Source organism: Myxocyprinus asiaticus, chromosome 29 (assembly GCF_019703515.2).
Source record: "Myxocyprinus asiaticus isolate MX2 ecotype Aquarium Trade chromosome 29, UBuf_Myxa_2, whole genome shotgun sequence".
In the NCBI taxonomy this organism is placed as follows: Eukaryota; Metazoa; Chordata; class Actinopteri; order Cypriniformes; family Catostomidae; genus Myxocyprinus; species Myxocyprinus asiaticus.
The window spans coordinates 4,657,740-4,684,799 of NC_059372.1; the positions used below are offsets into that span (position 1 = coordinate 4,657,740).

The window sequence follows — 27,060 nt, forward strand, 5'->3', positions numbered from 1 at the left end:
AACTTGCCACTTAGAAGCCATGTCGATGTCCAGAAAGTTCCCTTCGGCTCTGGAATATACTAATGCGTATACTGGTTGATCCGTACTGCAGTCGGGCCGGGAGAAGAGAAGGTAGTCCGGGGGTTTTGCTCAATGGTGTTGCGCTGGCCAGTAACCCCCTGCCTACTGACGAGCGATGGCTTTTACTGGACAGGAGGCAGAGACATGGCCTTGGGTGAGGCGTCGCTGCTTCTCCTCCGTTGAAAGCCGAGTCCTCCCAATCTGCATGGGCTCTGCCTCAGACCGTGATTCCGATGGCCTGGCTGGAACAGTGGGTATGACGGTCAGCCACCCGGGCACGTGGAGAATGGGGGCAACGCAGGGTCAGGCGCTGATCCACTCGGATAGCCAAGTGCACCAGGCAATGTTATTTTCGTAAACTAAAACTGAAAAGAAAATTGATAAAAAAATATTTTCATAAACTGAAATAAAATAAATATTTAAAAGTAAATTATCGTATTCATAATCAACAAGCTCTCATCACATGATGGGAAAATCTGACCTGTGTGTGTGTTTGAGATGTGTTCATCTTCAGAGCCGCAGAGCCATACACTATTGGGCTGTTTAGGTGAATACCTGCAGATGGCGTTGTGCCATGTAATGCACATGAGGTTAGCTGATACTGAAAGACTGATATATGAAGATGTCTCGGACATGAATTATGGCTGGTAGGAAGTCTTTATTTAAAAACAAGTATAAAATTTTTTTTCACAATCTTCTATAAATATTTTCAGGTCGTACTGTGGCAAAGGCTGGCATACTGGGGTAACAGGTGCAATACTATGGCAAAGGCGCTAGCGTGTTAGCGTTATCATTAGCAAATGTAAACATTACTAATTACACATAATCTAATGCAAATATCTTTCAATCATCATCGAGTTGTTATTACAGCTTCTTTTACTGATTTCATGTGGATTCCATTCATATGGAATGAAGCAGAAAGTATAATATTTCTAGAATATGCAGCCTGAGTCCAATGCCAGATACAGAACTGTTCAATAAACCTATACAAATACCAGTGACCGTTTGGAAAATATTGACAAACCATACATTTTCATTGTCATTTATATATCAGTGTTTCCCGCACATAGACTTTGCTTGGGCGGGCCACCCAGTTATATTTTAACAGCCGGCAAAGTATATTTGGCGACCCATTTATTTTTTTTTTATCATTTTTTATCCGTCCGAGAGAACGATGCCATCTGCGATTGATTAACTAGTGGACAATCTCCCTTCGCTCTACCCCTCCCATACCTGTTCTTTACTGACAATCGCACATGCGCTGCAGAGAAACAGAGAGAGAGAGAGAGAGAGAGAGAGAGAGAGAGACATGGGCGGACCAGGTAAAGACTCCTTTTCTCCTTATTGTGTAATTTTTCTGACTTTGTAGTAGCATTGAATTCTATGAGCAGCAACTATGCTGCATTGGTAGCTACAAGTATGAAGGTAAAATTGTGCCTAAATGATTTGCATGCGCAGAGTAAGATTTTTGAAAGAGAAAATCAAATTTCAATTGTAAAAATAAATTGCATGAGTACAGAACATTTGTAAAGGTATAAATTAAGTTGCAAGCGTAAGAAAAAAATATTAGAAATACTTTAATGCTTTGCATAATTGTAACTTATGTATTGTGAATCTGTCATTTCATATTAACACAAAGAATGGTGTGTATTCTTCTGACTTCTTTTTTTGCGCTTACACTTTTGGCACTGTTTTTACACCTAAACACGGTCAAAAACATTGCAAACCTGCAATCAACAATATGCAAGCAAAGAAAGATAGTCAACAACAGCAAAACGGATTGACCGCATAGAATCAGTCTGTATGTGTCAAATAAACTACTGCAAACGTGTAAATGACTTTTCGTTTTCCCTTTGTTGCGCTCACACTTTTGGCACAAACTTCGAGTTTTGCAAGCGCGAGGGGGGAAGACGGCAAAATATTTATGCCACAAACACAAGTAATTTACACGTTTATACATTTAATTTAGCTAAGGTTAGACTATTAATTTTTCATGCATTTACTCTGCAGATATGAGTATTCTAAAATATTTTAAGAGAATACAGCGTGAGGATGAGGAAGAGAGATGCACAGCGCCACAAGTAACTTAGGCAGTGTTAGCATTTAGCATGAAATGGCAATAAATAAATGCATAAGCCTCAATAATTATGTGTGTCAGTTAATTTGATGTGAAATTACAATTGTAGTCAACAATGAAACGAAATGCAGAGACCAAACTAAGATTCAAGCTTATTCTCAATTCCAGTCAGTCAGTGAAGCTGCTCTCACAAGTAGTGCCTCTGTGGGAGAGGCAGCAGCAGCAGGTCCCAGTTTGACAAAAGCAACAGCAGGTACCACTGTGGTACAGGCAGGTGCAGGTGACCAAGCAGCATAGTTCCAAGCATCCCATTCACAGAGAGAGACATAGTATGACAGAGCAAGGAGAACTCCACCATTTAAATGTTGTAATACCAATGCATAATTTTCAGATTCCAAGCATCGCAACTCAGGATGGAACCCTGACTGGCTCAAAATCCCACAGTTCAAGAATTGTCTCTACCTCACCCAGCACGGTATGAATGGCATTTGCAAGGCCAGATTTGTAATAAAACATATTTGTATAAGAATTAACACTTTTTTTTTTTTAAGGAATGTTTTGCTGAGTGTGCAGGCAACACAAGCCTCTAGTAAAGAAAGGCCCCTTAAAACGGGCTTTCATAGAATTTGCGGCTCTTGTATTCCGCAAGGATTATGTGGAGCGCCACATCTCCTCAGAACTTCAACAATATAGTATAAAGAAGCAGGCTTCACTTACATCAGGTAAATAATTTTTTATTTATTTGAATGTATAGCTCATTTCTGCAATCTATTAACCATGTTTGGCTTATTTCTTTGCCCTTAGTCTAGGCTACTCAGTGATACAGGCTTTTGAGACCACTGTTATTATCGAGCATGAGGCCTTCATAGGGGGATTCAAATGTCTTTACTGGCTAGTAAAGAATGAGATTGCTCACCACACCAACTACCCTAAGCTGTTAAGTCTAGCTCACCTTTTGGGTTGTGATTACTTTGACAAGCTGAAGGTAAATCTATTAAAAATTGATGATTGTAAACTAAGAACTTTAACCACAGGCCTAGCAAAATTTTAAATTACCTCCTTTTCTCAGGTGGATCAATGAAACAGTTACCAGTCACACAGAATAGTGGATGAAATGCTGGAGAGTTACCTATTGTGGAAGAGATAGGGTAATCTCAAGCAATCAGCCTAGAGGTTAACGAAACGACAGATGTATCCACAAGCCGCCAGCTGGATTTACATGTTAGGTGGGGCATTTTTGAAGGAATGCTGTGCATTTAAATAAAGATTTAGGCCTAGGTGATACTTATTAATATGTGTGAAAATCTATTCATTTTATTTTAGACACCTGGATAAAGAGGGGTGTGTTTTTAACCATTTCCTTGACCTGGTGACTCTGGAAGATGGGACAGCTGACAGCAATGTTGCTGCCATCAAGAGTGTACTACAGAAGAAGGAGCTCCCAGTAGACTGGCTGTACAGACTCGGGACAGACGGTGCAGCGGTGATTACGGGTATGGAGTTTATTGTTAAATCTGGTAGATTGTGTGAAATTTGTATTGTCAGCTGTTATTTAACACTAGTCAAGTCAATTGTTTAGTATATCCCTTAATCACAGTTACAGTCTCAAAGGGCTTTATAGGCCCACATTTAACATAGGAAACAAAATGACACCTCCAACAATAAATTTACATCTTAAACCTAGGTTGTGTGAATGGAGTGGCAAAGCAGCTCACAGACAGTTTTACAAAGCTGGTTTCTGTAGCGTGTGCTGCTCACAGACTAGCACTGGCATGCAAAGATGCCTCAAATGCTGTCCGATATGGCTACCTTCAGGGACCATCTACAGGAACTGCACCTGTTCTTTAGAAACAGCGCAAATAGATCAGCCACTCTGAGATCTGCCGAAAACACTCTGTGTCAGTGACTTGAAGGTTAAGGTGCGTTTTCACCAATTTTATTAATACTACTGTGGTGTCATTATATTATTTATTTTATACTTATCAGTGTTTCTACTTGTTGGTAGGAAGTGAAAGATACAAGGTGGTTGTCTCAGCATCTAGCCATACAAAACCTCCAGAGGGGCCTTCCTGCCGTGCTGGCTGCTCACGCAGGGGAGAAGAGCACAAAGTGCCCAGTGGCCAAAGGCCTATACACCTTCTGTGCCACATACATTGTAAACTGCCATTTTCCTTCAAGCAGATCTGTTGCCCAACATATCAATGCTGTCAAAGGTGTTTCAGAGAGCAGATGTGAACTTTCTTCACATAAAGGAGCAGGTAGATTACAAAGGGATGCATTTTATTAATGATGCTAATTATTGCATTATGTGATCCATAATATTGCTGTCTTTTTCCACATTTAGGTTCCAGTCACACTTGCTACTCTGAGGAGCATTCTGGAGGCAGGAGAGACCCCACTCCTCAGATAATTTCTTGCTCGCCTTCACCAAGACCTGGATGATCCAGAGGGACTTGGGGCCTTCAGCATTGCCGGTGAGGAGGAGAGAAGCAGGAGGGGACACGGAAACCAGGCACGCCACCGGGAAGAGCTGTGGGCCAGATTCGTCAGAGATGTAAATACATTCCTTCATACTTTAAATGTTTAAGATTCCTTTTTCCTTGAACTGAAAAATGTATAATAATTCCAGGTCCTAAAACCTTACATCTGCAGCTTGGGGAGCAATCTTGAGTGCAGGTTCCAGGACACTGAAGTGTTAGGGGCCCTCAGTGTCCTGGGTCCAAATTGACCAACATTTCAGTGTTGAACACCCTAAGAAAGAAATTCATCCCAGGACAGGAAGCCACAGTTCTGCAGGAGTGAATCTCTTACAAGCAGCATATACTATCAGGATCATTTAAGGTTTGTAAATTACTTGAATTAATATGAACTGAATTGATTTCTGTCTCATCTGTCTTGGCGGTTAGAACTGCTTGTTTTGACATCTGTAAATGTGTCAATTACACTGTATGCTCTCTTGCCCTGCTTTGGCTAATCTCTAAAGGACAAGCCGCAATCTCAGATGATACAGCTGCTGGCCAGTGAAAATGATGAATGGGCAGAAATATACCCAAACCTCTGCAGTGTTAATTGCGAGAGATTTTTCAACCATGAGCAGGATAAGTGAATTTTATCTTTTTCTTAGCACTAAATGTATTTTGCATCTAATTTCTGTTTAGTTAATTTAAAGCAAAGTCCCTGTTTTTCATCAGTTTTTCAAAACTGACCTGAGAAACAGACTGAAAGGGGAGCACCTGGCTGCATGTCTGCGAATATCAATAAATGGACCCGCTCCAGAGGCGTTCCCATATGCACAGGCGTTGGAGCTCTTCTTTGAAAAACCTAGAAAGTTTAAGTGTTCTGACAAACAGTACCATCTTTATACACTAAAGAGTTTGTTGTTGTTGTTTTTACTTTATCTACTCCCATGTGGGTAGATGGAGAGGAGGGTTTGGGGGGTTGGATCTGTGAAATGTATGATGTGAAATTAATATAAATATTCAATAAATCAAAACATTGTGTTAAAGGTTGCACGTTATTTGTTGATTGTCACATGTAGTATACAATTTTTGTGCCAGCAGGTACTGCCAGTTTTTCCACTGGCAACCACCACAAGTATATTTCAGACCTGTGGGAAACACTGTATATTCATGACATCTTTCATCAGACTAAGCATTATTTTTTCGCTTTACACAGAGTTTATATGTATACAGTGCATCCGGAAAGTATTCACAGCGCTTCACTTTTTCCACATTTTGTTGTTACAGCCTTATTCCAAAATGGATTAAATTCATTATTTTCCTCAAAATTCTACAAACAATACCCCATAATGACAACGTGAAAGAAGTTTGTTTGAAATCTTTGCAAATTTATTAAAAATAAAAAATGAAAAAAAATCACATGTACATAAGTATTCACAGCCTTTGCCATGACACTCAAAATTGAGCTCAGGTGCATCCTGTTTCCACTGATCATCCTTGAGATGTTTCTACAACTTGATTGGAGTCCACCTGTGGTAAATTCAGTTGATTGGACATGATTTGGAAAGGCACACACCTGTCTATATAAGGTCCCACAGTTAACAGTGCATGTCAGAGCACAAACCAAGCCATGAAGTCCAAGGAATTGTCTGTAGACCTCCAAGACAGGATTGTATCGAGGCACAGATCTGGGGAAGGGTACAGAAAAATTTCTGCAGCATTGAAGGTCCCAATGAGCACAGTGGCCTCCATCATACGTAAATGGCAGAAGTTTAGAACCACCAGGACTCTTCCTAGAGCTGGCCGCCCGGCCAAACTGAGCGATCGGGGGAGAAGGGCCTTAGTCAGGGAGGTGACCAAGTACCCGATGGTCACTCTGACAGAGCTCCAGCGTTTCTCTGTGGAGAGAGGAGAAACTTCCAGAAGAACAACCATCTCTGCAGCACTCCACCAATCAGGCCTGTATGGTAGAGTGGCCAGACAGAAGCCATTCCTCAGTAAAAGGCACATGACAGCCCGCCTGGAGTTTGCCAAAAGGCACCTGAAGGACTCTCAGACCATGAGAAACAAAGATTGAACTCTTTGGCCTGAATGGCAAGCGTCATGCCTGGAGGAAACCAGGCAACGTTCATCACCTGGCCAATACCATCCCTACAGTGAAGCATGGTGGTGGCAGCATCATGCTCTGGAGATGTTTTTCAGTGGCAGGAACTGGGAGACTAGTCAGGATAGAGGGAAAGATGAATGCAGCAATGTACAGAGACATCCTTGATGAAAACCTGCTCCAGAGTGCTCTGGATCTCAGACTGGGGTGAATGTTCATCTTCCAACAGGACAACGACCCTAAGCACACAGCCAAGATAACAAAGGAGTGGCTACGGGACAACTCTGTGAATGTCCTTGAGTGGCCCAGCCAGAGCCCAGACTTGAACCCGACTGACCATCTCTAGAGAGATCTGAAAATGGCTGTGCACCGATGCTCCCCATTCAACCTGATGGAGTTTGAGAGGTCCTGCAAAGAAGAATGGGAGAAACTGCCCAAAAAAAGATGTGCCAAGCTTGTAGCATCATACTCAAAAAGACTTGAGGCTGTAATTGGTGCCAAAGGTGCTTCAACAAAGTATTGAGCAAAGGCTGTGAATACTTATGTACATGTGATTTTCTTCATTTTTTATTTTTAATAAATTTGCAAAGATTTCAAACAAACTTCATTCACGTTGTCATTATGGGGTATTGTTTGTAGAATTTTGAGGAAAATAATGAATTTAATCCATTTTGGAATAAGGCTGTAACATAACAAAATGTGGAAAAAGTGAAACGCTGTAAATACTTTCCGGATGCACTGTAGATCTGAATGAGGAAGTCTGTTCATGTGGTCTCTGAACAGACCACTGGCTTCACTTTTTTCTTCATGTCAATAATTGTATCGTTTCTGCACTGCAGCGGCCTCTGTCTTCGTGGTTGAATGGATAACATACTATATGAAAATATGTAAATGTAAACCTATATAAACAATGTGACGGAGCGCCCGCAGTCAGTACAGTGAGCCTCAACAGTTTAACAAGATTAACATGAATTTGTGTTCATTTGAAATTTTCATACATTTAACTTTTGTACTTTTGATTTGCTTTTGTTTGTTTGTTTTTTGTGACTTTGTTGAATTCTCAAACCAATATGTTATTGTTATTATGCACAAGTATGCTGAGTCTAAGTACACTGTGCAAATATTTAACTTTTCGTTTTGCTTTAAGTGTATTGTGCAAGTTTTCCATGCTTAAATTCAAATGTCTTGCTTTGGTATACACTCTGGAAGTGTTCTGTTAACTCTCAAAACTATAATTACTAAAACTGAAACAAAAATATATTAAAATGAAATAGAAATGTGTTTACAAAGTAAAAACTAAACTAAAACAACAAAATCCTTAATGAAACTAACTAAAACTAAACTGAAATTTATAGCAAATTTTAAATTATATAAAATAAAAACTGATTTGAAAATGCAAAACTATAATAACCTTGCCACCAGGTTGTCAAAGCGGGGAGGCAGGTCCAAGGCATAGATTTCATCCTGGATGTTGTTAGATAGCCCATGCAGAAACCGGTCCCACTGCACGCGATCACTCACAAGATGCAGCGAGGGTGCAGAACTCGATGGCATAGTCTGTGACCCACCGGTTTCCCAGAGACAAATCAAAGATAAAAACCTTGCCACTTCACAACCTCGAGCCGAGTGATCAAACACTCGGCGGAGCTCTGTGGAGAATGCTTGGATGAAGCGTTACAGGGATGTCCATTGTCCCACATGGCAGTTCCCCATTCACCAGCCCTTCCGGTGAGGAGCGTGATGACACATGCCATCATCATTCTCTCCGACGGGAAAACAGAGGGTTGCAATGAGAAGTACAAGGAACATTGTGAAAGGAAGGTCTGGCAAGAACCCGCCTCATCTGAGAACAGGACTGGAGGATTGAGACGAGGCTCAAAGTGTCCAGAAATGTGGGGAACCACCGAAGAGAGCGCTTCCTGGGTGGGACCAGTATCAGGAGGCTGGCAGAGTTGATGGACGACAGAGGTGAGCTCAGTGAGCTGCAGTGCCATAATCTCCAGAGCCCGGTTAGAGTCCAGAGTCCGATCTGATCCTGCTGACATCCCAGTAAAGCTCCCTGCTGAGAAAGTGCAGAGCGAAGAGTGGATTCCTCCTCTGGGTCCATCCTGGCTAGACTGTTCTGTCAGAAAGCAAGAGACCCAAGAGCAGAGGAACAGTTCACAGGATTTATTTACAATAAATTAGACCAAGCAGGGCTGGCGAAGCATGGGGAACCCGGTACCAACTGCAGCAGGAAGGCAGTGAGAACTGTAGTATATTCGGTGCAGAAGAACTGTGACGAGGCAGGCAAGGAATGAGGATCTAAATGTAGCTTTAATAAAACAAAGATAAACAAAGTAACTCAGAATATAAGGAAACAAATCACAGGGAACCGAGCACAGAGCATCAAACAATACATGCGAAGACTGACAAACTAACCATGGAAAACAAGGGCTTAAATACACACTCCAGAAAACACATTGTAAAAATTTGACGTAATCTGGGAAATTTATACGGCTTTACACCATGTCATTGAAGAGACTGTAAAATTGCATGGGAAGGGGGGATCACTTCAACACATGGCCTCTGAAAAGGTTCACATATAGTAGTATCGTTTGGAACACAAGAACAATACAGAACAACATAACATGTTTTCATGACGTGAGTTGTGCAACATAATATCGCCAATGCATGCATCTATTCTAATGTTTAATGGTGTTGCCATCTTGTGGAGTCATCACAATAATTAGATACAATTAACCAGTATGGATTTTCTCATGTGTTTTCAGGGACTTTGACCAAGTGAAGCTCAATTCACAGTGTGAGCACTTGTATGGTTTCTCTCCAGTGTGAATTCTCTCGTGTGTTTTTAGGTTTTGTGAATGAGTGAAACTCTTTTCACAGTGTGAGCACTTATAAGGTTTTTCTCCAGTGTGGATTCTCTTGTGTGTTTTCAGGTTTCCTGACTGAGTGAAACTCTTTTTACAGTGTGAGCACTTGTAAGGTTTCTCTCCAGTATGAATTCTCACATGTTTTTTAAGTGACTTTGACCCAGTGAATCTCTTTTCACAGTGTGAGCACTTGTAAGGCTTCTCTCCAGTATGAATTCTCACATGTTTTTTAAGGGACTTTGACCAAGTGAAACTCTTTTCACAGTGTGAGCACTTGTAAGGTTTTTCTCCAATATGAATTATCTCATGTATTTTCAGGGACTTTGACCAAGTGAAGCTCTTTTCACAGTGTGAGCACTTGTAAGGTTTTTCTCCAATATGGATTCTCTCATGTTTTTTCAGGTCTTGTGAATGAGTGAAACTCTTTTCACAGTGTGAGCACTTGTAAGGTTTTTCTCCAGTATGAATTATTTGGTGCTGTTTCAAGTTGCCAGCTGTAATAAATGTTTTCCCACATTCAAAGCATATATGAGCACCCACACTGGTATGAATTTTCTGGTGCTCCTTCAAATAGTACAAGCCTGCAAAACTCTTTCCACAAAAAGAACACTTTGGCTTCTCATTTGTGTGTGTTTTCAGATGTTGTTTTAGGACTGAATTCAAAACAAATGTTTTTCCACACTTAACACATTCAAATGCTCTTTCTCCAAAGTGAATGTGGAGATGTTTATTTAGATAGGATGCATCTGTGAAACTCTTTCCACACTGTTGGCATGTGTAAGGTTTCTCTCCTGTGTGAATTCTCATGTGTCTATTAAGACAGGTTTTATATCTGAAACTCTTTCCACATTGAGAGCAGGTAAAACATTTTTTGGGTGTTTTTCTTTTAGGCTTTTTCAGTGAGAAATTCTTCTCAGTCTTTGAACAACTCAAAGATTCTTCAACATTTATTAAATCATGATGTTTCTGATACTGAAGTTTCTCCTCCACTTCATTCAGTTCTTGATTATCCTCTCTCACTTCCATCAGCTCTGAAATGAACACAGTAAATTGACAAAAATCAATTCAAGAGGGACAAATGTGAAACATCAAATAGAAACCTAATTTAATAGCAGAACAAAAACATCCAATAATAATTTGTGATTTTTTTGTCTGTGCACAAGGTATATATGGTATCCATCAAGGCTGCATGATGGACAGAAATAAGTCTGAAATCGTCTTTTCCGGTTTAGTAATCATGCAAGGACAAAAGGCTGTGTTTTAAAATACAGTCTGCATTGAAAGCTTCAGTTAGTGCTGCGTGAGCAAGCGGCACCCTCTACACGCTGAGCAGCGCAGAAATATTAAAAATTATTTATTAAAATGAAAATTCAAATCGCCTAATTTGACAGAATGATCCCTTCCCAAAAGTTGGCTTTTAATACAATAAGATTAAAACATCACAGATCAAAGCAATAAAATCTATCTGAACCATCATGGTAAAGAAAAAAGCTTTATGATTTTTTTTTTTTTTACAAAAAATAAACTGTTGACTTTAGATGATACTCCAATACTTATTAGTGCAGATTTTAACCTTGCAGTGGATCATTTGTATAGATCTGGCGGTGGTGTGCTTACTACTTATCAGGCCACTTCATCTAAATTTTCAAAGCCTTTACGGCTGCTTTAAATTAGGGATGTGCACGTATAGTCGACATCCGGTTAACTGTTCAACGCAAGTACAGTGTGACAAGGAGGAGGGCTTGGCTGGGCTGTGATGGTGCACGGCCGGCGCAGAATCAGCGGGATAGCGAGATAAAGGGGAGTCGGAGATGCCAGTTCAAGAGAGAGAGACGCATGTGGCCGCGTTGCATGCGTGTCTGTGTTTGCTTTATGTTGTTTTCAGTTTGAGTTTTGACATTAAACTTATGTTTACTGTTCAGCCGATTCCCGCCTCCTCCTTGCCCGTCCTTATACCTTTACATACAGGCATTTTAGGGAAATGTATGAAAGGGAAGTTAAAAAGAACGTACATTTTTATCAATGCATCTCAAAACACATGCACTGTGTTTCTTTCGTTGTGCTGCGTTCTGAAGAATTTCAGGTTGCATAGAGGACTGCACCATTAATCATGATTCCAGGCTGTCCAGGTAAGAGTGTTTTTTTTCTCTTTTGCTCTGGTGTGCTTATTTAAGTACAGTAATTAGACAAGTTCAGTGCCATTTGATTTAAAAAACATTTATTTTTTTTAAATCAAAGCACCCCGAAGAGGGTATTTCACTGCAGCAGTGCAACTCCACGCACATGACAAAAGTTGCATTTGCTGCCTCACAGAAATGTGAACCTGCCAGGGAAGAGCGCAAATACAGGCAGTGACAGTTTGAGTGTTTTTTTTTTGTTTTTTTTACTTTAATGTGAGATTTTATCTTTTGAGGATCTGTGTATTGTGCTTTAAGGCTCATAGCTCACTGTGCACTTTATTTGCCTCTATTTTAAGGAAATTCCATTGCAATGAACGTTCTTTATTCATGTGTCCCAACGAAAAACCAATTAACCGTTCGTGAAACCTCACAGTTAACCGAATGTTAAAAACAGTAACTGTGCACATCCATAATTTAAATGTTGTAGACAGTTGATTTATTAGAAATCGTATTGTAAGGGAGTAAACTTATTTTTCAGGACATCATAAATGTTTTCCAGAACTGATTATTATCCAGTCTCATCTGTTTTACTGAACTTCATTTTGGTTGGTGAAATCCTGCCAATGATTATATCTGACCATGGTCCTGTCCAAATTAAAGTATGTCCGGTTTTAAGCATTGGTGCTTTAACATGTTTCTTCTTAAAGACAAGAGTTTTTGGAACATATTAAGAAGGATTTTAGTAATTTTACTGATTTTAATAATACTCCAGATGTTAATCCCCATACTCTTTGGGAGGTTACATTATGTGCAATTAGAGGTAGTTGTATATGTTATTCCTCTAAAGTTGCTAAAGCACGAAAGGAGAAAATTGCTTAATTAAAATAAATATTCAAAATGTAGAAGTGTTACGGAAACAATATTCTGATGCAGGTAAGGCTACTGTTTTAAACTATTTGAAGGCACAATTCAAAGAGGCATCCAGTGTTGCAGCTGAGTTTTTGCTACTTAGAAACAGACAACTGTATTATCAACATTCTGAAAGATCAAGCAGTCTGTTTGCTCCAAGACTCAATCAGTCAGAGCGACTGCCATCCATAGATGGTGTCAGTGACTTCTCTGGTGTTCTTATAAAAGTGTAAAACATTACAGAAAGAAACGTACCTGAAGGAAGAAAATCATCTTCATTACTCTGTTGTTGTTCCTCTGCTGTGGTTTCATCATCTTCATCACTCTGTTGTTCCTCTGCTGTGGTTTCTCCTCTCATCTTCATCAGGTTCCTGCAGTCCAGCAGCTTCACTGAACACATCTTCACTGGTATCTGCAGCATCTGCTGTTCTCCAGTATTACAGACAGAAGCCAGAGACTCTGTGGAGGTTTGATCATCATCATATTTATCATATTTATTACTCTGTTGTTCCTCTGCTGTGTTTTCTTCTTTTATCTCCTCCTGTTTCACTTCAATCTTCACTGGTATCTGCAGCATCTGCTGTTCTCCAGTATTACAGACAGAAGCCAGAGACTCTGTGGAGGTTTGATCATCATCATATTTATCATCTTCATCTCTCTGTTGTTCCTCTGCTGTGTTTTCTTCTTTTATCTCCTCCTGTTTCACTTCATTCTTCACTGGTATCTGCAGCATCTGTTGTTCTCCAGTGTTACAGACAGAAGTCAGAGACTCTGTGGAGGTTTGATCACCCTGATTACCATCAGTAGAACAGAGTAAAGTGAGCTGTGAGTCCTGTGTGTCTCTGGATCTCTGTTCAGAGAGTTTGTCCAGCAGTCGCTGTGGTGTGGACTGATCTCTGCCGCTCCACACTGAATCCTGACATTCTGTGGAGTTCCCATCAGTCACACACACTGAAGATTGACAGGAAACATTTTCCAGCTCCTGACAAACACAACACAATCACATCTGTACCGTTCATCATATCACATCATTTGAAAGCTTACAATCTCAACTTTAAGGATGAAATGAACGTTTAACCTGTAACCTGTCCTCTCTCTCCATCAGTTTTGTCTTCAGTGACATCACCTCTTTCTTCAGCTGAGAGATTTCTGTGATGAAATCATCAATATCCAGCATGGACAGATCAGTTCCTACTGATTTACAGCAGATCACATCCACCTTTTCTCTCATGATGAACATCTGAACACAAAATCATCATCATTATAATGGACTGACATTCATCAAACTTAAAAATATTATTATATGATCATATACAAGAACAGCTCTGTTAAACAAAATAACTGTTTCTGAGATGTATGAATATAAATGTGTGCTTTGTGTTTGGTTTCATGTTCCTGATAGCAGGAATATCGTCTGATATTCGCCTATAGCAGACATTATTCGCCATATAAGCACCTTCACTGAACTCTCATGATGTAAAACACATTGAACACGTACCGAACTGAACACTCAATCTTTGAGTTTTCTTCTTCTGAGGTTCACGAGCGACTCCGTGATTGCGACACCGCCACCAACTGGACAAGTGTAAAAAAACGTAATACTATTTATTAATTCACGATCTGTTCAAAGTATTAAATTCTATACTCTGAGATAATTTTATAATGTAAACATTTTATAATTCTTTGTCCTGGAGCATTTTAAGAAGACTTTGCATTCAGGTTCACTATCTATAAAAATCGGTTTACATGGAGCAACCTTCAATAAAATGAATTACATCAGTATCTCATAACCAGAAATTCATCAAAACGACTTTGTGTTAATCATCATCAGCATGACTCTGTCCATAGAGTTTCAGTATCATTTATCCTGGAATATTCTGATGAACTATTGATCATGTTTTATTGTGATTTGTGTTGACAGTATTGAGGAGGATGCAGCAGTATGCAGGTACAGTGTGTGATCTTCACTGTTCTCTTATTCACACTTACAATACTTTACATTTATATACTGACAGCTGACTTACTGCACTACAGTTTCATTATATTCTGTATTTATTATAACATATATCAACATGTTTTTATTCTGAAGTGACTGATATTCTCTGATCTCTCTCAGTGGATGTGACTCTGGATCCTGATACAGCTCATCCTGATCTCATCCTGTTTGATGATGGAAAACAAGTGAGACATGTGGAGACATTAAACCTCCCAGATACACCAGAGAGATTTGAAGTGATTCAAATAACCGGCATATCAACACAACTCCTTTGACTACACCTACACTCACGCACCTCCCGGGCATCTCACTCAACCTGGTGCTTTTCTGTGCAATCAGTAATGAATTAATTGCCCAGTATTAGGCCAAGTAGCAGCAACAACTACCAAAGTACTTCCCTTAACACCTGTTTGTCACTATACACTACACAAATATTCTTAATCCATGGGATCATTGCATGCAATGTCTAAAGTTTGATTTTGAGGTAATTAATTTAATCTAATATTTAATATTTTGTTTTCTTCTTTGTCTTTTTTTGTACACTCTTGTACACTCAAAGAAATAAGGGTTCTTTGGCTTGTAACAATAGCAGAAAACGTTTTGGTGCAAAATAGAAGTTTCCATACAGAACCTTACCTCTATACTCCTGCTCCTTCAAACATTATAGCATCAATTACGGTTTTAGATTAAATATAACAAACAAACAAATAAATAAATAAAAGCATGGCTTATGTCATTTAGGTACTTTTATTTTCAATTTAAATAATTTTTTTTAACAAATAATAACAATGCTTTAGAGCAATCATTAGTTACATTAATTACTGATTGTGATTAAATAATTCAAAATGCATAAATCAATCACTTACATTTATAATTACATAAACAAATAAATATGCAAAAGAGAAAATAAATGCATATGCAAATAAATTAGGAGACCCACATTGCTCCACACATTAAGGCTGGGACAGAAACTTTTCTACATATTTTTAACTTTAATAGAGAGAGCTTTTTTCTTCCATATTTACAAAAAAATCCTTCAAGGAAGAGCAAAGTATCATGGAAACACAAAATAGATATAATAAAGGCGAAATTTCACTAAAATATCTGCACAATCCTCTGTGATGTCTTCACCATCCATCACTGTGTATTTTGGTGTATTTGAGTGGCAGCCTCTCTCTGCAGGTATAATGAGGTTGTGGGTTCCAACAACGTCTGTCTGAATAGAAATACACAATTAGATTCAGAGTCAGTGTTTTAGTATATAATGTGAGCCCTTCACAATCTGAAAAAGAAAAAGTGATATGAAGTGTGATAAATTTTTTTTTAAAAAAAAGCCCTTTGGTGACTAGGCAAAATGTTTATGCATAAAACCAAGTAAATATCTGAATCGCATGTTCTATATGGATCACAAATTCAGTATCTTTTAATCGCTCATCAGAATCAGAATTAGCTTTATTGCTAAGTATGCTTACACATACAAGGAATTTGTCTTGGTGACAGGAGCTTCAAGTATACAACAATACAAAAACAGCAGCAAGACATAGATAATAAAAAATAATTATACACATACGTACAGACACACACATACATATATACACACATACACATGGGTAGTGCAAATCTAATACAATCTGTTATGTACAGTGTTAATACAAATCTGTTTTTTTTTTTTTTTTCTCAGAGGAATGAAATGGCAGAAGAGGTTGGATGTGTTGGATAAATATAAGAAAGACTAAACTGTGCATTGCACAAAGTTATTGCTCAATGGGGCAATTTAACTGTTCATGAGATGGATAGCCTGAGGGAAAAAACTGTTCCTGTGCCTGATGGTTCTGGTGCTCAGAGCTCTGAAGCATCGGCCAGAAGGCAACAGTTCAAAAAGGTAGTGGGCAGGGTGAGTGGGGTCCAGAGTCATTTTTCCAGCCTTTTTCCTCACTCTGGAAGTGTATAATTCTTGAAGGGGGGCAGGGGGCAACTGTCCGAACTGTGCTTTGTAGTCTTCTGATGTCTGATTTCATAGCTGAACCAAACCAGACAGTTATTGAAGTGCAGAGGACAGACTCAATGACTGCTGAGTAAACTGTATCAGCAGGTTGAATTTCCTCAATTTCCTGGCAAAGGAAGTACAACCTCTGCTGGGCCTTTTTCACAGTGGAGTCAATGTGGGTCTCCCACTTCAGGTCCTGTGAGATGGTAATGCCCAGGAACCCGAATGACTCCACTGCTGCCACAGTGCTGTTTAGAATGGTGAGGGGGGTCAGTGTTGGGGTGTTCCTCCTAAAGTCCACAATCATCTCCACTGTTTTGAGCGTGTTCAGCTCAAGTTGTTTTGACTGCACCAGACAGCCAGCTGTTTAACCTCCCTTCTGTATGCAGACTCATCATCATCTCGGATGTGGCCGATGACAGTGGTGTCATCTGCAAACTTCAGGAGCTTGACAGAGGGGTCCTTGGCGATACAGTCATTGGTGTAGAGGGAGAAGTGTAGTGTGGAGAGCACACATCCCAGGGGGGCACCAGTGCTGATTGTACAGGTGCTGGAAGTGAGTTTCCCCTGTCTCACAAGCTGCTGCCTGTCCGTCAGAAAGCTGGTAATCCACTGACAGATAGACAAGGGAACAGAGATTTGGTGTAATTTATTCTGGAGTATAGCTGGGATGATGGTGTTGAAAGCCAAACTGAAGTCCACAAAAAGGATCATGTGCTTAATGGAGAAGTGGAGAGAAGTATCCACACCGAACACAGCTGAAAGACTTTTTAACTGTAAACCTACAGTATAAAACAAAGAAATTACATTGTATTAATTAATTACAGTGTATAAATTCATGGCAAAAATAGATATAAAAAAGAAAGAGGAGGAGTATTTAAAACTCACATAATCTGATATAGCTTTAACCTCCTGAGACCCCTGCGTTTTTAATTTCCCTTTTTGATTTGTAACTAGTAAGAAGAATCAAAAACACAGGATGAGATGTTAGAACCGTCCCTTGTGCCAATAGGTGGTGAGCACTTTTCCGAGATTTGGTGGGGATTCTCCAAGTTGTGTGGGAGGTAAATCTTGGCCAGGGTACCATTTTGGGTCAATTAGGCATGGGACACGTCATCAGTAGTGTGCCCTTGCATCATTGGGTGTTTCGGCCTTTCAACACTATACACCCTCCACAAGGGTGGCCCGCTGTAGGATGATCAGTACTCAGCTTGTGTCCCAAGCTAAACCGTTCCCGAAATTCACCCTGTTGGTGAAGTCTGCAGCTGGCTGAAAGGTTGACAGGTGGGAGTTCTTGAGTGGTTTATGTTGCTTTACTTGGGGCCCAGCATGGGAAATTCCACTTGAGCCAAATCCACTGGCTACTTCTTTCCGCCACCTCCGAGACTTCTCTGATGGTCTTCCGCAAAGCCTGACCGTGGATTCCGAGTTCTTTCAACAGTCTGATGATAGATGATGCCACAAATCCTCTGCATCCCACTTCAACTGGATAAACTTTGGTGTTCCAGCCACACTGCTTCGCTTCTGCTGCTAGCTCTGCATAATGCAGCTTCTTTCGCTCATAGGCTTCCTGAACTGAGTTCTCCCATGGGACTGTGAGCTCTATGATATAAACCATCTTAAGTGAGGGGGACCAGAGTACCAAATCTGGCCTGAGGTTGGTGTGGGCGATCTCCAGTGGAAAGATTAGCTGTTGGCCGATGTCTGCCAGCATTTTCCAGTCACAGGCCATGCATAGTTGTCCTGCATCTGACTTGATGGAAAGATGTTTGGGTGTTTTCTGCCCTTCTCAGACAAACATTGTTGCCTTCGGGGGATTGATTTCTCTTGGTGGCTGGGAGTTGGTCGTGCTCTGCTTGCTCTCCAAAGCTAATGCCAGGGTCTTGAGGACCTGATTGTGTCTCCAGGTGTATCTCCCTTGCATGAGGCTGGTCTTGCAGCCTGTCATGATGTGTTTGAGAGTTGCTGGAGTTGGGCAGAGGGCACAGGTTGGATCCTTGCTGTACCACTGATGGTGATTTGTTGGTGATGGAAGCATACATTGCGCTGATAATAAAGCTAATCTTGTTTGCTTCCATTTCCCATAGCTCCCTCCAGCTGATCTTTCTCCTCTCCACACCTTCCCGCCGCATCCATTGCCCCTACTTAGCAAGAGAGACAGCCTTCGCTCTTCTCACAACCTCCTCTGTCGACGCACTTCCTCGACCACCAGTGTTCTCCAGCCTGATGTTGTAGCCTTTTGCCAGGTTGGTTCACTTGCTTTCAGGCCAAAACCTCCTCTTCCCTGCTGGACCTGGTTCTGGTACATGGAATAAGTTGAATGACTCCCAGAGAAGATCATGGGGAACTGAGCCAAAGGAAAACCACATGGAGGTCTCTCTTGTCCTTCTTGGCTGCTTAGATCTGGTGCCAGCTCATACTTGTATGTTCCAAGCAGCCAGAGAATCCTGGAATTCCTGCTTTCTGTACAGATGTATCAATGTACTTGTTTCTTTCCAGGTAGGCGGACAGCCTCTGTGCTACTATGCTGAGAAAGATTTTCCCCTCAACGTTGAGAATCAGATTGGCCGGAATTGGTTGATGTTTGATGCACCCTATTCTTTTGGTATTAGCATGCCGCCAGCCCTTTGCCAAGCCTTGGGTATTCTTTGCTTCTGCCATACTACCCTCATGAGCCTCCACAGAAAGCGTAAGACATCCGGTGCATTCTTGTAGAGCTTATATGGTACTCCGTTAGGCCCCGGAGCCGATGCTGCTCTTGCTCTCCAGACCGTGTTTTCTACCTCTTTCCATTTAGGAGGGCTAGTGTCCAGGTTGAATTCAGGTGGTTGAATTGGCGGGATGTCCGGTGGGATGACTATCTGCTCATGCCTTTTTGTGTCATGGTGGACATTTTCCAGGTGTTTCTCCAGTTCCTGCCTTGATGTTTTCAAAGTTCCGTTTTTTCTTTTGCGAACTTGAAAGGGTCTTTATAGAAACGTGTTCTTGCGTGTTCTTTCTTCTTGCGAAGTTTCCTCAAGTCCTCTGCAATTCACAAAGTCACCAGCTGGGTCTTAATGTCCACTTGGAGTCGCATGAGACCTTCTCTCTCAGCATCAGAGGCTCTTTTCCACTGTTTTTTCATCTGTCTCCTCTCTCTGACTAGCCTCTCGATCTCTTGCTGCCTCCTGGACTTGGCTGGTGCTGGCAGTTTCTTTCCACTTCTCCCTTTAGTCACTCCAAAGCGCTCTTCTCCGTAGTTGTAAATTATTCTGCCCACCCTTTCAAGCTTTTCCGCTGCTGTGCCTGCTTGTTGCTCCAAGATTTGAGTTAGATCATTGTTGATTGTTTCCCATCCTTTTTTATCGACAGCTTTGGGCCACTTCACACCAGGTCTGCGGCCTTCTACCTTTTTCTCCCTTGGAGGTCTTTGTGGTTGCGTGGGCTCCTCCACCGACATTTCTGTGCTTGTATCTCTCTCTCCAGTGAAGGGTGCTGATGCTCTGCGAACTTTGGTTTGTGTCCCGTCGCTGTGCTTCACTCGACTGATTTGACCGGTTGCCTCATTAGAAGTACTGGTCAATGCAAGGCCCTTGTCTCTGCTCTCTCAAGCACCTTTTCCTCACTTGGTGGATCCTCAAGCGCTTCGCTGATGTTATTTTCTCCCAACCACAAATACACACCTGGAGCTTGCGTTTTGAGCTGTCATTGATATCTCGTGTGCTGTGCACACATTTCATTGTCCGTAGTCGTTTCCGTACCTGGCTCTGTAACCGTGTTATCAATCAGTGAGCCATCTTGCGCCCCTGTTCTTGCATGCTCTAGTGGTATTTTCTTTCTTTGACTTTTTGTAGCACTTAATAAACAAGCAAAAAAAATATATTTTCTAGAGCAAATAGTTTTACACAAAATTAATGTCCACATATGTGGACAGCGGGACTAAGTTGTGAAATTTTAAATAACACTAGGCTATTTGTTTCCAGGAGTGTTGATTATTCATGTTTCTGAGATGTTATAGACATTACAGCTCATTTTCTATAAAGCTGAATAAATAATTCTTATTTAAAGTAATGGCCAGCATAATCAAATCACTGCCAACTATGTTAAAATAAAATGATACATTCTAAAATTCAGAATTTATGTGCTGATTATCATTGTCCCAAATCTGCCAAACATGTTGAGTGGTCCAAACATCATCTGCAGCCTGAATAACTAAACCTCCAGTGTGCTGTCTGTCTGCACTGGTCTCAGAACAGTTTGAAATGCACCTTATTTTCATCCTAACTCCATATAAAGCCTCTGAAAGCAAAATTTTTCAGCTTTTGGATGAATACATTTATTCTCAATGTGAAAATGCACAGTAAATATATAAGAATGCATTTACTAATGTTAATGAATATAATCATATTGATTGTACAGTGATGATAAAATAAAATAACATTTATATGAAAATGAAGGGAAATGACCCACAGATGTGTTATTGTGAAATGTTATTCAAAATAATGAACATGTTTTTGGATTGTCTGTCAGTAAAATGCTCTTCAGCACTCATCCAAGTACTTCCTGTTTATCAGCATGCCAAAGCGCGAAAAATGAAACTAGCTCCTCTTTACAACCAAATATAATATGAAGAGGTTTCTTACCAGAGGCACTTCTGTTGGCGCTGCGCCCATAGAATCAGTTCACAGAAATCAACGCCATGGTGTTTGGTCACGTGACTCTGTGCGTCAGACGTTTAACCCTTAAATGACTCCTTAGAGTGTCCTGAACAGTATGCAATGGGTTTAAATCAATTTAAATGATGTGTTACATATCTAAAATAGCGAGTCCTCGCATGAGGTTAAAGCACTTTGCGGGTGGGATGCAGAGGTGGGTAGTAACGTGCTACGTTTACTTTTTGGAAAAGTAATTTTTTTGGAAAATTGTTTTTACTTTTAGAATATGTTTAAAAGTGGGTACTTTTTACTCACACTCAAGTACATTTCTAATGAAAAAAAGTACTTTTACTTTGTTACAATGGGCGGCATTCCTGTCGTTACATTACTGGGTTTAATTTTAATTAATGCGGAATTTGTTGAGAGATTATTGAATGGCCGGAAGTTCACACAGCTGTGTAGGCCCTCTTTATGCCGCTCTCCCCGTGCTCACTGAAATTAGAGACAGGTGTTAGACATAATTTGGCTCAGGTGTAAGCACCCTCACCGCTTTCTCTCTCTCCGGAGAGATGCTTGACCACACCCCCGCTGCCACATATCCCCACCACCCGACTCAGGCCGGGGCGGCATCCGGCCTGCCTACCACTCCCCCCCCATTCCTGGAAAGGAAGTCGGCGACAGCCATCTGTGCCCCCGGTCTGTGGACCACCTTGAACTTAAACGGCTGAAGAGCCAGATACCAACAGGTGATCCGGGCATTAGTATCCTTCATGCGGTGGAGCCACTGGAGTGGGGTGTGATCTGAGCAGAGGGTGAAGGCCCGCCCCAGCAGGTATTATCGGAGTGTGAGGACCGCCCACTTGATGGCGAGACACTCCTTTTCCACAGTGCTGTACTTAGTTTCCCTTAACGAGAGCTTACGGCTAATGTACAGCACCGGGCGCTCCTCCCCCTCCACCACCTGCGAGAGTACGGCCCCCAGCCCCCTGTCTGAAGCATCTGTCTGTAAAACAAAAGGGAGAGAGAAGTCAGGTGAATGTAAAAGCGGCCCCCCACAAAGTGCAGCTTTAACTTGCGTAAACGCCCGTTGACACTGCTCCGTCCACTGGACCGGATCTGGAGTCCCCTTTTTAGTGAGATCAGTCAGCGGGCTGGTGATGTCCGAATAATTAGGTACAAACCTTCTATAAAAGCCAGCCAGCCCCAGGAACTGTCTCACCCCCTTTTTGGTCTTGGGTCTCGGACAGGTCGCAATCACCGCTGTCTTGTCAATTTGGGGACGCACCTGCCCGTGGCCTAAGTGGAACCCCAGATACTGTACCTCCACCCGTCCAATCGCGCACTTCTTCAGATTCGCTGTGAGTCCCGCTCGGTGCAGCGATCTCAGAACCGCCCTCAGATGTTGCATATGCCGCTGCCAATCATTGCTATAAATAATGATGTCATCTAAATAGGCAGCGGCATAAGCTGAATGCGGTCTGAGGATTCGGTCCATGAGACGCTGAAACGTAGCCGGGGCTCCAAACAAACCGAACGGAAGAGTCACAAATTGGTGTAATCCAAACGGTGTGGAGAAGGCGGTTTTCTCACGGGAAATTGGTGTCAAGGGGATCTGCCAATAACCCTTCGTCAAATCCAATGTCGAATAAAAACGAGCAGTGCCCAACCGATCGAGCAACTCATCAACGCGAGGCATTGGGTATGCATCAAATTTAGACACCGCGTTGACTTTTCTGTAATCCACACAGAATCGCACAGACCCGTCGCTCTTAGGCACTAGAACAACAGGGCTGGACCAATCACTGTGGGATTCTTCTATTACCCCCATAAATGACTGGGGTGAACTGTTTATGTTTTGAACTCACCTCCGGTCCGAGCTCCGCCTTCTCGGGAACTACCGTAGCCAACGTCACGGGAACCGCCAATTTCAGGAGACTGAGGTGGTATATTTGACGTGCATCCCCTCTATCGGTTCGTTTAACCTCATAATCGAGATCCCCCACTCGTCGTGTGACCTCAAAGGGTCCTTGCCACTTGGTGAGTAATTTAGAGCTCGATGTGGTAAGCAATACAAGCACTTTATCTCCCGGTGCAAATTCCCTTAGCTGAGTTCCCCTGTCATACAGTCGGCGCTGTCGTTCTTGAGCTTGGAGCAAATTCTCCTGTGTTAGTTGCCCCAAGGTGTGGAGTTTTGCTCTAAGATCAAGAACGTACTGAATTTCATTTTTACTGTTTGAAGGTCCTTCCTCCCAGGCCTCTCGCAATACGTCAAGCAGGCCGCGTGGGCGTCGCCCATACAGCAGCTCGAATGGAGAGAAGCCAGTGGAGGCTCGCGGGACCTCTCGTACTGCAAATAACAGGGGGTCGAGCCATTTATCCCAATTTCTGGAATCATCGTGCATGAACTTACAAATCATGTTTTTGAGTGTTTTATTAAATTGTTCCACCAGGCCATCTGTTTGAGGATGGTATACACTGGTGCAAATCGATTTAATATTTAACAGTTCGTACAGTTCACGTAGTGTTCGTGACATAAATGTTGTGCCTTGATCGGTGAGGATTTCTTTCGGAATCCCCACCCGGGAGATTATTTTGAAGAGTGCCTCCGCAACACTACGTGCCGAGATGTTGCGAAGAGGCACTGCTTCCGGATATCGTGTTGCATAGTCCACTAGGACCAATACAAAGCGATGTCCGTGTGCTGACCGTTCTAATGGCCCGACGAGGTCCATTCCAATTCTCTCAAAGGGGACCTCGATCAGAGGGAGAGGGCGCAATGGCGCTTTTGGGGTGGCCGGTGGGTTAACCAGCTGGCATTCGCGGCATGCCGCACACCACCTGCGGACATCGCCGCCAATGCCCGGCCAATAGAAACGGGCTATTAGACGGTTCAATGTTTTCCTTTCTCCTAGGTGACCCGCCATGGGATTATAATGAGCCGCCTGGAATACCATTTCCCGACAGCTCCTTGGAACCAACAGTTGGGTTGTATCCTCTTTGGTCCGAGTGTCCTGTGTCACTCGATACAACCGCTCATTTATAATTGCAAAATAGGGGTATGATAGTGCAATGTCAGTCTGGAGTCATTGACCATCGATGACTCTCACTTGGTCGAAGGCGTGTTTGAGGGTTTCGTCTCGCGATTGCTCCAAAGGGAAATCCCCGTCAGGGAATTCCCTGAGAAGGGGAGGGGCTGCAGCCTCTCCCCCTCTCTCGTCATCATGACGTGGAGCTGTCGAGGACGGCCCCGGCTCCGCCTCCCCTGCCAGAGCATCGCACATCACACATCTCCCTATTTTCATACAGGACCCATCCGCGCAAATTCCCTTTAATAAAACTTTAAAATCAGGCCAATCAGTCCCCAAAAATCAGCGGATGGGTGAGGCGGGAACTAACCGCAGCCTCCACTCTATGCTTTCTCCCCCGAAATTTAATTGTCAGGGTCACCACCGGATACTTGTGAATATCCCCGTGTACACATTTCACCTTCACCGTTTTGGTTGTGACCAATGCCTCGGGTTGAACCAGGCGTTGGTGGATAGTGGTTTGATTACACCCGGTATCCACCAACGCTTGGTGAGTACCCCCCTTGACACTTACCGGTATCCGGTACACTCCGGCCCGGTCGGGGGCACCCTGTGGGAGGTCAGAGACCCGCACCACCGTCCCCAGCTCCACCAGAGGGCACTGATCTCGGAGGTGGCTCGGGTCTCCGCACCTCCAGCAGGCCGGCCCAGGCGCTACGCCCGCACTTGCGTCGGTGGGCGCCCCCCCCTGAGGGGGAGAGCGGCGGGGCATTGGAGTAGGGGAAGGTGTCGCCTCCCACACCTGGGGAACTGTTCTCAGGGGCTGAGATCCTCCTCGTCTGCGTGGGGCAGGAACGGGACCTGGAGACAGAGCAGACGAGAGAGAGAGAGAGAGGGGAGGGGGAAGAAACAGAGGGAGGAGAGAAAACGTAGGAGGGATCTTCCGCCCTCGGGATCGCCGCCATGTGGTCCTCCGCAAGTCGGATAGCTTCCTCCAACGACGCCGGGCGGTGGCACTGGACCCACTCCGCCGTCCCTTTTGGCAGTCGAACTATGAACTGTTCCAGTACCACCTGGTCGATAATTCCGCTGGGCAAAGGCAAACGGGCGGTCGGAGCTCTCCAACTTCAAGCTCCGGAAGAGTTGACGACTTTCCTCCGGAGTGCGACCAACCCGTTGCAACATGGCTCTTTTTAAATCTCCGTAGGCCTGGAGGCTCGACGCTGGCAGTTGTTGAGCCGCGAGCTGGGCTTCCCCGGACAATAGTGGGATCAATCGGGCTGCCCATTGGCCGAGCGGCCAGCCCCAGATTTCGGCGGTCCGCTCAAACAAATCCAGGAAGGCCTCGGGGTCGTCCGCCGCCCCCATTTTCTGTAATGCTGGCGGGGGTAACGGCGTGGGAGTGTCCGGGGTCGCGGCTGAGGATGCCCCCTGCCTGAGGAGGCTCCGGATCGCCTGCCGGTCCTCGGCTTGAGCATGCATGAGCTCGACAAACCGGCGGTCTTGATCTTGTCGGAGCTCAAGCAGCGTCTGTTGGTGATTCTGATGTAGGCTGGCGAGGGCTTGGAGGATCTCCGCCAACTGGGAGGACTCTACGGGGCAACTTCCATCCATCTTCAAACCTTTTCCCAGGTTTCGACACCAGTGTAAGACTTCTTAGTTAAAGGAGGAGACGAGAAGCAGATTCTCTGGTTCAGGTAAGCGTTTTATTCTCCCTACTGCAGCAAATGCACTCTTTCAGGGCTCTCAGTGTGTTCAACAACTCAGTCTAAACGTAAACAACAACTTCAGAAAAAAAAACTCATCTTTACGATACTAAGCTTTTGGCTTCTCAATCAGGTCTCTAGTGCCCAGGTACTCTCCCTTCTCTGAGTGCTGCATGGCCCTCTTTATGCCGCTCTCCCTGTGCTCACTGAAATTAGAGACAGGTGTTAGACATAATTTGGCTCAGGTCTAAGCGCCCTTACCACTTTCTCTCTCTCCGGAGAGATGCTTGACCACGCCCCCGCTGCCACATTCAGCAGTAAGTGAACGAAATGAGTGAGTGAATTCAGACGCTGATGTGTATACACTGAGCATTGGAACTCTGGGGCTGTCGCAGAACCAACGTCACATATGAACTTTTAAAATATTTGTGCCTTACTTGTTATTCTTATTTTTTTTCTCCCCAATTTGGAATGCCCAATTCCCAATGCACTCTCGTGGTGGCGTAGTGACTCGCCTCAATCCAGGTGGCGGAGGACGAATCTCAGTTGCCTCCGTGTCTGAGACCGTCAATCCTTGCATCTAATCACGTGCCTTGTTGAGCGCATTACCGCGGAGACGTAGTGCGTGTGGAGGTCCACGCTATTCTCAACGGCATCTGCGCACAACTCACCACGTGCCCCACCGAGAATCACACATTATAGTGACCACGGGGAGTTTACCCCATATGACTCTACCCTCCCTAGCAACTGGGCCAATTTGGTTGCTTAGGAGACCTGGCTGGAGTCACTCAGCACATCCTGGATTCGAACTCGCGACTCCAGGGGTGGTAGACAGCATCAATACTCACTGAGCTACCCAGGCCCCCCCACTTGTTATTCTTATTAAATAATATGTTAATACAATAAATCTCCATTCTGTTTTTCATTTTTAATATATATGTTCATATAAAGAGTAATCACATTTTATCAAATGTACATTATTATAGTTGTTATACTTTAGTATCTTTAAACTCCAATACAAGCTGGGTAGCGTTTCTCGGCACATAGTACCCTCATCCAACCAAATTATCATAACCTACATGTTATAACCAAATTCTTAAATCATCCAC

At 42.9% G+C, this 27,060-nt stretch overlaps 2 protein-coding genes across 3 annotated transcripts in view; both read right to left on the minus strand.

Moving 5' to 3' along the window:
- LOC127420295 (zinc finger protein 501-like) overlaps nt 1-27,060 on the minus strand; it is a 379,903-nt gene that overhangs the window by 218,286 nt on the left and 134,557 nt on the right. The window lies entirely within an intron of this gene.
- LOC127420314 (zinc finger protein OZF-like) overlaps nt 9,005-27,060 on the minus strand; it is a 60,701-nt gene continuing 42,645 nt past the window's right edge. The window contains exons 3-4 of the mRNA XM_051662515.1: nt 12,858-13,373; nt 9,005-10,604 (exon numbers count right to left, since the gene is read on the minus strand). Of these exons, the coding sequence (XP_051518475.1) occupies nt 9,439-10,604; nt 12,858-13,335 (1,644 nt within the window). The 5' untranslated portion in view covers nt 13,336-13,373 and the 3' untranslated portion in view covers nt 9,005-9,438. The remainder of the gene's footprint in view (nt 10,605-12,857; nt 13,374-27,060) is intronic.